General features: G+C 36.1%; 1 protein-coding gene across 5 annotated transcripts; it reads right to left on the bottom strand.

The window, feature by feature from the left end:
- On the bottom strand, positions 1 to 3,684 carry LOC116119671 (3-methyl-2-oxobutanoate hydroxymethyltransferase 1, mitochondrial-like). Of its 5 annotated transcripts, none has more exons than XM_031405625.1 (6): positions 3,180 to 3,329; positions 2,078 to 2,486; positions 1,697 to 1,903; positions 1,465 to 1,611; positions 568 to 621; positions 1 to 484 (listed from the first exon to the last, which is right to left on the bottom strand). In XM_031405625.1, the coding sequence occupies exons 2-6, from the start codon at positions 2,468 to 2,470 to the stop codon at positions 248 to 250; spliced, it is 1,038 nt and encodes a 345-aa protein (XP_031261485.1). In that variant the 5' UTR covers positions 2,471 to 2,486; positions 3,180 to 3,329; the 3' UTR covers positions 1 to 247. The 5 variants fall into 5 exon arrangements, with proteins under 5 accessions (XP_031261485.1, XP_031261481.1, XP_031261482.1 ...); XM_031405621.1 differs by having other exon boundaries at positions 6 to 484; positions 2,078 to 2,585; positions 3,180 to 3,684; XM_031405622.1 differs by having other exon boundaries at positions 6 to 484; positions 2,078 to 2,565; positions 3,180 to 3,684.
- Positions 3,685 to 11,280: the final 7,596 nt, after the last annotated feature.

The raw sequence follows: 11,280 nt of genomic DNA, 5'->3' as shown, positions 1-11,280 counted from the left end.
CCATCTTTAAACCAGTTCAACGATAGCCATTGACACAGCTTCAAAATTGCTGATTTCAAGCTGGAACCACAACTTCATTATAGAATTCTAAAGCTCTCAAACGATTAGGGTCTATGTTCAGACGTTTGTTGTATGCTAATCGGATATTTTATTAAGAACGATAACTACTAATGGTTAGGAAAAATTGTATTGTTTGACTATTCATCCTTTGCAAATAAAAAGCGATAGCTGTTGGATTGCTCCATACTCAGTCTTTAGAATTAGATGATGTATTAATCTTCTCAGCTACTACAGCCGCTGACTTGTCCAAACCCAATTTTTGTAACTCATTAGCGAATTTATTGACTTCAGTATCAGTGATTTTATATGGAGTATGGGCAGGACCAGGGAATGAACCGTTCATCACTTCTTCCTTGTACTCCGAAAGAGCTTTGTTAATCACATCTCCAACACGTGCATACTGCTTGCAGAATTTTGGGGTAACCTGCACAAGTTAAATCAAATTTAAGTAAATTCTGTTTGTACAAGAAGATGATCGAGGAAAACATACAAGTATTAAGATTAAACCTTGGCATGATGTGGATGTTGCAGCATTCCCAACAAATCATGGTAAACCAGAACCTGCAGAGTGATAAGATAACAAGATCATCAAACTGATGGGATTAATCTTAGTCAAACTTTAACTCATCTGGAGGTCTTGTATTTGAACCTTGTAAAAAACTTCCACAGGATCAGTAAAATTTCCACGCAAGGGATATTGGTCTATGTTTAGACGCCCCGTGACCTATTAATCAAGTTCAACTTACCCTAAACGTGGATGTACACATTAGAATTTCACACGATTATTCAGTCCTTCCTCTAAACATAAGCTCTTAGGATCATTTTATTCAATAATGCAAATACTAGATTTACCAGTAGCTATATGATAAACACTACATAGCCTTCTTATCCATCTCCTCTGTCTCATGTAAGAGAGGAAAACAGAGTGGAAATCTATGGAATTTCTCAAAAGAACAGCAAATTAGCAAGGAACAAATTGTCGACACGTATGAGACTGGTGGACTATGAATTGGCTAAAATGAGTACATATCTTCCAACCTTAAAAGTAAACAATCCAATTTCTTCATTAAGTAGGTGGTATTAGCTTCATTAACTATATAGACTCGAGGCATTCCTCTAAATAATCATCAAAGATGACTAGTTTTTCCTAATTGTGATATAAATTTATGATACTTATAACTCTGTGAACTTTCAAGAATGGGCTATATTTCACTCTTGATTTCAAGTCTATGGGTATCTATCACTGTTCCAATAGTAGAATCACAATTTGTATGTAAAAATTCTAACAGCGTCATACATATAAAACTACTTGCTAACACTAGTCTGGTAATCCTTCTATCTAGGTGAAAATGAATAATTAAACATAAACAGGTACTGTTTCAAAAGATTAGAGTCTAAATTAACCTGGCCACTGCAAAAAGGTCCAGCTCCAATGCCAATGGTGGGAATTCGAAGAGCAGAAGTAGCTGCAGCAGCTACAACTGCAGGCACACATTCTAAAACAACTGCGAAGCAACCCACCTCTTGTAAAGCCAAAGCAGTCTCGACAACCTACAGAAAAAACCAAACAAATTCAACATATCCCCAAAACATCTATACCCTCACAAAAAATAGAAAGAACAAGAGTCAAACAAACCTTAACAGCACTCGCAACATTTTTTCCTTGAGGCCTGAATCCCCCAAGAACGCTAATAGCTTGAGGAGTAAGTCCTACATGCCCCATAACTGCAATTCCAGCTTCAACTATTGCTTTTGCAGCCGTAATTCGCGACGGTGACCCTCCCTCTAGTTTAATAGCATCCATTCCACCTTCCTTCAAAATCCTAACAGCTGTGTCCACTGCCTGCTCATAGTCAAAACTCCCTCCATCACCAAACATAAACCCAACTACACCAAACATAAACCTCACCTCATATACCCAACACCAAGCTCTTTGAAAGTCAAAACCTTTATACTTCAAATTTCAGGGCAATCTCTATGTTTGACTAAATGCATATATGAATTAACAATTAAGTACCTGATTGCTGTTGGACTCATAACTTCCGAAAGGCAAGTCGCCAACAAGAAGTGGTGTCTTGGCGCCACGAGCAACAGCACGACAATGGACAAGCATTTCATCAAGAGTGATTGGCAATGTAGTATCATGACCATGAACCACCATCGCTGCAGAGTCACCCACCAAACACACATCAATGCCAGCAGTGTCGAGGTGCACCGCAGAAGGGTAGTCGTAGGCGGTGACAACAGTAATGGGTTCACCCTTCTTATGTTTTTGTCTCAGGTGGGTTAGAGTCACTCGCTGGTTTGGATTCTGCGGCTTTGGCCCTCCATACACTGAGTTTTCAGGGATGTTGCTCATGCACCGAATCTTAGTAAAAAGTGACGGAATTCTTTGAGTTCTGAAGAGCATTGTCTTGTCTTCTCTTCTGAGGAATCAAGATGTTTAGTGAGTTGACTTAAATTTGTTGACTAAAGTGTTTTGTCTGCGCCACCCACTGCACACAACTCAATCCCAAACCAAACACCTTCCAATTAAAATAAAATCTTAAATTAAATAGGGAAAAAAAAACCAAGCAACACTTCTTTCCAAAATCCAGCAGCATAACAATTCAAAACCAACTCCAGATCCATCTCATAACCACAACAACACTATTTTAAATTCTAGATTATAATCAAAAGAAAAAAACCCACTCCAAATCCAACTAAAGAAAATACAAACCAAAAAACTCATATACCCCTCTTTTAACATCAATTATGAATATCCCTCTGTTCTTCGTTTTTCACTTTTTGGATTTTGTTGACAATGTGTGATGGGCTGCTAATGGGGAGTTGTTTGTGGTGGGGAAATGGGTTGGGCAACGCGGCTTGCAAGGTTTAAGTGGGGTTTACAGTGCGGGGTGGAGGTAGTTGTGCGATGGATGGTGGTGGTGGTTGTTGTGGGTTTCACGGTGGATGAAGGAAGATAAGGAGTTGCTTGGGCTTCACGGCAGATTTAAGGCAAGGGTTGAGGGTGGTGGTGTGGTGCCGTGGGTGGGAGAATGTGTGAGAGAATGAAGGTGGAGTTATTGGATGTCTAGGTTAGAAATCGTATTTAAATAACGAAAGAGACTCCAACTTACCGGTGTCCTAGTCGCCTGAATGTATGGTCCTGGACGGAAATTTGCAGCCGCCGGAGTGAAAGTTGAAGTAGGGGTGGCTGGTAGGCAGATTTGAGCAGAGAGGGTTTGATGTCAGAATTAATGCTATAAAATGATGGTTTTCTAATAATGATTTAGTGTGGCAGGTTATAGGATAAGCTCTACAAGCATTGGTCCTCTAGTGTCAGTGTAGTATTGACAAGTATCTTCTTCTTCTTCTTCTTCTTCTCTATGGTAATGCTTATGGAGGTCCCTATGAGAAGCCCGTCTGTCATTTTTCTTCTTCTTCTCTGCCATTTTACTGTGGTGTGTTGAGATGTTACTAAACCAGCAGAAGAAGAAAAGCTTGCAGGTGGGCTTCCTCTCCTTGTTATATATAATCTAAATCTCCTTTCAAAATCCATTACCATTCTCTATCTGTCTCTCTTCAGATATCTGCTTGTTTGTGTTGTGCTTTCTTGACACTTTAAAAACTTCCATGTTCAATCCGACCCATATCGATATCATTACTGTTTGCCATAGACGTGTGGTGAAAGTTTTGTGTAAATTGAACTTGATCACACTATGCACTTAAAGCCCAAAATTAAATATGCATTTGATTGTTCTTTTTTTATATTTAAATCTTTTAATAAATTTGAGCTGCTGATATTTACTTTAGGGTGCGTTTGATTAAAGGAATATTGTATTACTAGGAATATTATATTAATGAGAAATAGATTACTTTTAAGATTACGGAAAATGTTTAGGGAAATGTGTTTGATTAGGTTAGAATAAATTGGTCCAGATCAATGGCCAGAAACAGCCAGATTGCCGTAGATCTGGCCAAAAACTGCTAGATCTATTCTCGTCGTTTCTGGCCAAATCTATAAGAAAGGAAATGGCCTGATCGGTGCATGATCGGCCACATCTGTCTGATTGTGCATAGTTCCGACAACTTCTAACTGTCGGTCGGTGGTGGTGGCCGATAGCCAGCAGTCCTCTTGCCTCTTGGTGATTGGGGTATTTTTGTTAATTTGTAAACTTTTATTGTTGGGGTGTTTAGTTTGATTCTCAAATATAAGGGGTTAAAATAATGATTTAAATAATATTAATATTAAAAAAAGAGGCAATTCAGTATATAACATACCCACCAATTTATTCCTACCAACCAAATATATCAATATAACATAACCTCTAATTTATTCTAATATAACCAAACACATTTTATATAACATTCACAATAATCTTCAAAGTAATTGTAATAGCCGCTTTCTACTCATATACTCATAAAAGATACATAATGAAAACACATGAAAAATAACATAAATAGTTGGGCCCAAAATTTGCTTTCATTAAACACACACACACACCCACACATATATATTCTTTACACAAAAATTGTATCATGTACAAAAGTGATCAAAAACATGGTGGACAGTGTAGCCATTTCCCTTCGCTTGCCGACGCCTATCCGACCGTGTCCTCACCTAGACCCTGCAAAACATAGGAAACAACGAGGTGAGCACTAAAACAATACTCAGTAAGTAAATCCTCTACTCATCTAACCCTGTAACTCTCTCTAATTCTTTCCGTACAATTCTTATTTACTCTTTCTCTTATATTTCTCTTTGTTTTCTCTTTCTCATAACTCTTTTATACTAACTCTTTTTAGTAAGTCACAGCCTCATCTTACCGGAGGCACGGTCGGGACTCGCTCCCGCTCTACTTGACTTCTACTCATTCTAGCTGATCGGACTCGGTTATGCATGGATTCGAAACCCTTGGCCTTGTGAGTGTATAATCTCTCTCTCGGGTACTCTCGGGTATAGTCCTCATCCGCATGCACTCTCACGGGCTACACCACTTCTGTCTCTCATACTCATGCCACTCTCTCAATGCGTCATATATGCGGGAATACTCTACCCATTACTCATGGGTTCCCCATCGCACAACCTACTCTATTCTCTTTTTCTCTCTTTTTCTTAATAAAGCTCACACTCAAAATTCTCTACTCTTTTTCTACTCTTTCTCTAATGCATAATTAATGCATATGGATGACTCATGCTCAATAATGCACTCATGAAATGCAAGTATACCATGTAGCAATAATTAAGGTTCTCTACTCTTACTCATACCTTACTAAAGCATTTCATCATACAACTTATATGCATACAAAACTCTATTTGATCTATAACTCTTCTCCCTTATTTAATCATCCCAAAATGACTCCCTCATACTCTCTAAGTTCCTGTCAAAGAAAGACACTCCCAAAGGATTTGGCTCAAAACTCTTTCCAACTTCCATCAAACTCAACTCAACATCATAACATCTCAACTCTTCTCATAACTCAAGTATATACAACAATAAATAGAAATAACCATCCATCTCATCACAATTTCTCAATAGACATAATATATACACAAACATACATAAATTTCTACTCAAAAGAGTTCTTAAATCTCAACTTGAGTTGGATTTACTTACCTTGTGGGTAAACAACTTCTCTAGCACTTTTCCTTCCCCTTGTTGTCTTGTCTTGTCTTGTCTCTACAACTTTAAACAACAATAACAACATAAGACTTCAACAAATCATAAACAAATTCTCATCTAAAGCAAGAATCCTTACCTTAGGATGCTTTAGATGAAATCTCTACTAACAACTACCCAAAAGCTCCCTAAAATTCCTTAGAAATCTTGGAAGATTGAATGAAGAATTGAATGGAAGTAGAGAATGGGTATGGCGGTGGAAATGGGTGAAACTGAAGGGTTTATTACACTTAACCCTTTTTAACTCATATTATAACCATCCTTTCCCATTTTGCCCTTGCTTTTTCTTAGAAATTCCATCTATATCCTTTGATTCATTACAAACACACCCCCAACTCCAACACATTCACAACTAAATTTTCCTACATTTTACTCCCCATTTTTCTTGCTAATTAGGGATAGAATAGTCATTTTACCCATATGGAGAATTCTTTAGAACTCTCAAGAACACTTTTCTGCTGTCCCGTCACCACGGCGAAGAAAATTCAGTCGCCCCGACGAAAAAATACAGAACCAACATCGCAACACAGAGCTGACATCGCCGCAGCGAAGACTGTAACACTAAGATTCCTCAAATCTCAACAAATTTCAATGCACACACTTGACCAACTCAACATACAAACTCAATTGAAGCTGAATCAATAAACATTTAAGTCATACAACAAATCTTAACTACGTACGTCAAGTGGGGCGTTACAGTAATCTATTTTTCCATTAATATAACATTTCGGGTGCGTTTGGTTAGGGTTGTAGGAAGATAACATCGATAATCTATTTTTTATTATGAAGATTCTCATGTTTAGCTACCAAGTAATAAAAGTTTTCGGTAATATTGCAAAGCCAATAGTGTTTATTGTTGGTAATATAGGGGATAATTAGATTACCGTCTTAGCGGTGTTATTAAAAGATTATATGGGTAATCCACTATTCATACCAATTTTACCTTAATTAAAAAACATTCTGGACACAAATCTTTTATATGTCTACCAAATAACAATTAGTCCAAGTGTAAAAAATAACCTCTATAACCTCAAAAATTATTTTTTTGGATAAAAATGCCCCTCACTATTTATATGAATACCACCCAAAACCCCGGCCATTGTAGAGGACTACCAGCCGCCGCCAGTAGAACACGACCAGTTGGATTTGGTTGACCGTGCATCTATCTAGTTAGACGAAAATGGCCAGATGGTCGTAGATCTGGCTGTTAATGGCCATTGGCCACATATCTGGCGGGTTTCGACCTTCAATTTGGCCATAAACGACCGGTTGTGCACCATTTAGTGACTATCGGCAATGGCTGACGGAGGTGGCTGGAGGCCGATAATCGTCTGTAGTGGTTGAGAGTTTTTTATTAAAATTTAAACTTTTGTTGTTTTGGTGTTTTAGCTAAATTCTCAAATGTAGGTGGTTACAAGTAATTTTTTTAAATATTAAAAACGAAGGGCAATTCAATAAAAACGTTTACCGATAATATTTTATTATTCCAAACAAACATTTTAATTATTTATACCCACCAATGTAACCAAACATATTGATATAATATTCTCCTGTAATCTTCAAGGTAATATATCTCACTGCTAGTCCTATATTTTTAGTAATAAAACATTCTCCGTGCCAAACACACCCTTCCAATAATACATCATTCTTTGAACCAAACGCTCCCCTAAGTAGGGGTGTTCAAAAAAATGCAAAAACCGAACCGACCCGAAAAACCGATTAACCAAAAAAACGGTTCAGTTATGGTTCGAAAAATTCAAAAAGCCGGATTTTTGGTTCGGTTATCGATTTGGGAAAAAATAAAAAGTGGTTAACCGAAGCCAGTTTTTTGAACAAGTTTTACAAAAGAAAAAAAAAATATATATATATATTAAATAAAATAAAATATTATATATTAAATAGAAAAATAATAATATTTTTAACGTATTGTTAGTAATGGTCAATGAATATGTATGAATGTTTAATTTTTATTTGGACATGTATTGTTTATATTTACAATTTAATTTAGAAAAAAAATTAAAAAAAAAGTTTTATAAAAAAAAGGGAAAACCGGTTCAAAACTGGTTAACCGCTTTTTTCAAAGTGATTAACCGAAAAACTGGTTTTCCTTTCAAACCGGTTTGGTTTCGGTTCAGAAATTTTTTCGAACTGAAAAATCGGTTCGGTTCAAAAACCGGTTAACCGCTTTTGAACACCCCTACCCCAAAGAGTATAGAAGATAACCTTGATGAGATGAGATGAGGCTTCATAGTATTAAAGTAATGTTTGTTTAGGACAGTGATGAATTTGGACTTTGGTATGCACATCGAGTGTGAGGAATGGTGTGTCTCATATTCCCACATTATCAAATTGGTGAACTATTATAGTGTATATATATGGTTGAGTTTCTTTTTTTCTTAAGCTTGTTTTTAGAGTGAGTTTTACCCAAACTCTTTTATCACTTCAAAACTTCTGAAATAGAACCCAATTTTCTTGCTTCATAATGCATAAAAGTATTATACTATTTAATCATATTTATCTATTATCATTTTTGGTAAGAAGCGTCGGTAAGAAAAGATGTTATTCATGTTAATGAGTCGACAGATAGAGACATATATGGTGGAAAATGTTGGTTTTGATAGGGTGGAATTCACACTGTTCCCGCACTAATTTTATGGAACACAATTTTCTCTCAATTCTATCAAAAAAGGCATCACACAACAAATTAAAGTCCAAAATATAGGCAACTAAGTCTAAAAGTATATGCGGTGTTGTTGAAATGTCTATATTAGTCAAGTACAAAAATATTCGAGGCTCAACTAACCCTTAAACCTATGTAACCTTCTGATAAGCCAAAAAAAAAGATAACATTATTCTTTTTTGTTTTTTCAATGACCGTTCCTTGAAACCTCCATAGTTTAATAATAATAATAAAAACCCCCATCTTTAAGTAATACAATTAAAAGTCTTTATCGTTTCTCATACTTACCTTAGATGGTTATAACATTATTCTAATAACATAATGTATAATAGGTGAGTAGTTGTGTATGACTAGTGACAAAACTTGAGTGATTTGTGAAGAACTTGACTCAAATCATAATGGGTTTTTAGGGCTGAAATCTGAAATGGGTGTGGGCTAAAGAGTGTTCAATTGGGTTTGGAGCCCAAATAATGAGGATCTTTTTTACTTTTATGTAATATATATATATTATGTGTGTTCATGGGTGTGTGTCCTGTGACTTCTGTACGTGTTGACCGACGGGTTCAAAGTTCAACACGTCGTAAGAAACACACAAAGAGATAAAGAGTGACACTTGTACAGCACATTAAAGTAACCTACCCACAATAAAAATGGACGGACAAGATTCAAGTCCTTTAATAAAGTTATACCCTGGTTACCAAACTCCTCAACTAGGGTTGCTACAAACCTCACATCTCACACTACTATATAAACTACCTAATGCAGACCAAATGAGCACACACACACACAAAGAGCTACATTGCTTTGCTCAGCTAAGCCTGCCGCCATGGAAGGGAATGGAGAGGGAGTTCGGATTTTGGGAAGGTTTTGGTGTGGTGAGAGGGAAGATACAAGGTTCTTATGTTGAGTTTGTTTTTAGTTACTTTTGTATAAAGTGACTAAAAGTTTAAAGATTTTGTATATCTTCCCTACTCCACCCATGCCATAGGTTTCCCATTATTCCTCCCTCTCCTAATCACTTCCTCTACTAGAATTAGTTGTTGTTGTTCCATGATCAGAAGCTACCATTTTTGCTTTTTTTTTTCCATTTGTTTTACTATGTTTTGATCATATGCATTATGTTTTTATTTATGGTTATTTTTATGATGCTGCAGGGATGGTGATTCTGTTTTGTTACTCTTTGTTGTTTTTGTGGCAAACCCTTGTTGTATTTTCTAATGTCAGGTTTAGGAATGGTTTTTCTGAAGATGATCTTGCAGGTTGCAGCCTGGGAAAAGAGTAGTGCTGAAGAGAATCCTTGGTTTTGTCTCATGATTTTGCTTCTGGTTAAGAGATTCTCAAGTGAAGTATAAGGGTTGTTAGTGTTTGTGTTTTACTTGTACATATGCCCACAAAGTTACCAAATCCAAGACAAGACTTCTTGTTTCTCAAATCAAATCTTGTACCTAACCACAGTTTTTTGTATATACGAAGATGATTTGATTTCAAGTTTATGTATCTTAAACTCTTATCCTGATTTTGTCCTCAAATTAAATGAATGTTATATGCAAAAGGATTAATATCTTAACATAAATGTGATAGAGACAAGAAATTGACTAATAAAAACAAAATCCAAAAGGTTTAAGTATTACAGCTGGCCTGGATGTCTTATGTATTACTTCTATTTGGGATATGGGTTTGTGTGGTGAACAAGTTCTGAAAAATCAAAGTCCTAGATAAAATTTAATGGTTTGGGGCTTGCCAGAGTATCTTTGAGGTTTTGATGAATCTAGAATTGCCTCCATGCTGTCATCATCTTATGTTCTTGTGCTGGAGACTTGATTAAGTGCAACAAGGATGAGAGATGATAGGGCCAGTGCTTGACACATTTTAGCAGTAACAAGATTCTTTGAAGTAACCCAAAAAGCAAAATCTAAAAAGATTTGCAGTTTTCATGTATGCAATTGGCGCTAGTTACTTGGTGGAGAATCTTTTAGTTGAAAGGAAAGGAATCTGATGCAGAATGCTCACATGGGGTCAGTCTAGTAGGATGAAGTTGACAGAAATTTCAAGCATTCTGCATTTGATGCAAAAAATTTTATATGGACAATATAACACGATATAAAATAGAGAGTAGCACTAAACTAGGTAATGGGAATTAAAAAGACTTGGCCTATGAGACTGTTGAAAAGTGAACCTTGCGAATTACTTGCTCTGTAAAATTGGCCCTCCTTGATGGGAAAATAAAGCGCTATAAGTGGAAGTGATCTCCAAAAGAGCTTGTGAAGAAAAGAGCATCTGGGACTGAGAATTAACTAGTATTGTTTCAACATTCACCAGTTACCACTAGACAGAAGCATCTAAAAAAGGCCTCCAATAGCATCTTGATGACCTTTGAGCTTTTACTTTATTCCCTCAGTGGCATCTTTCCCTTCATTTTCTTAAAACCAAAAAGTGTCAGCCTTGTAAAATGTACTGTATGAACTTGATGAAGTTTTGTAAAAGTTGTTGGTTTCTAAAACAAGATGAGCAAACAAAAGGTTAACACTCTGCTGCAAAACTGTGGTACTTCCAGCTATTAACAAGACATCACAAAGGGAAAAATAGACTAATTAACCTTCACTTAGAATACATTATTGAAGAAAAATCAGCTCAGACCTTAATTTTTGACTTCTGCAGTGCATCATGATATTTCCCATTAGTTCCCAGGTGAATGAATCAAAATACATTAACAAAGTATTGGTTAAAGTTAGATATCTTGATAGGATTCAAAAATTTGAAATGAATTTATAAGCTGGAACATTTTGTCCAGGCTAAATTTATTCAAGTACTTAAGATATTGTTATCTATGACAAAGAAAAGGACTGAAAGACGGCGGCAGGAGTTCATTTAAATTCA

The sequence above is a fragment of the Pistacia vera genome, unplaced genomic scaffold, assembly GCF_008641045.1.
Source record: "Pistacia vera cultivar Batoury unplaced genomic scaffold, PisVer_v2 Contig898, whole genome shotgun sequence".
Lineage (NCBI taxonomy): Eukaryota > Viridiplantae > Streptophyta > Magnoliopsida > Sapindales > Anacardiaceae > Pistacia > Pistacia vera.
Note: the sequence above shows the minus strand (reverse complement) of the source record. Positions and strands in the feature narration are given on the sequence as shown.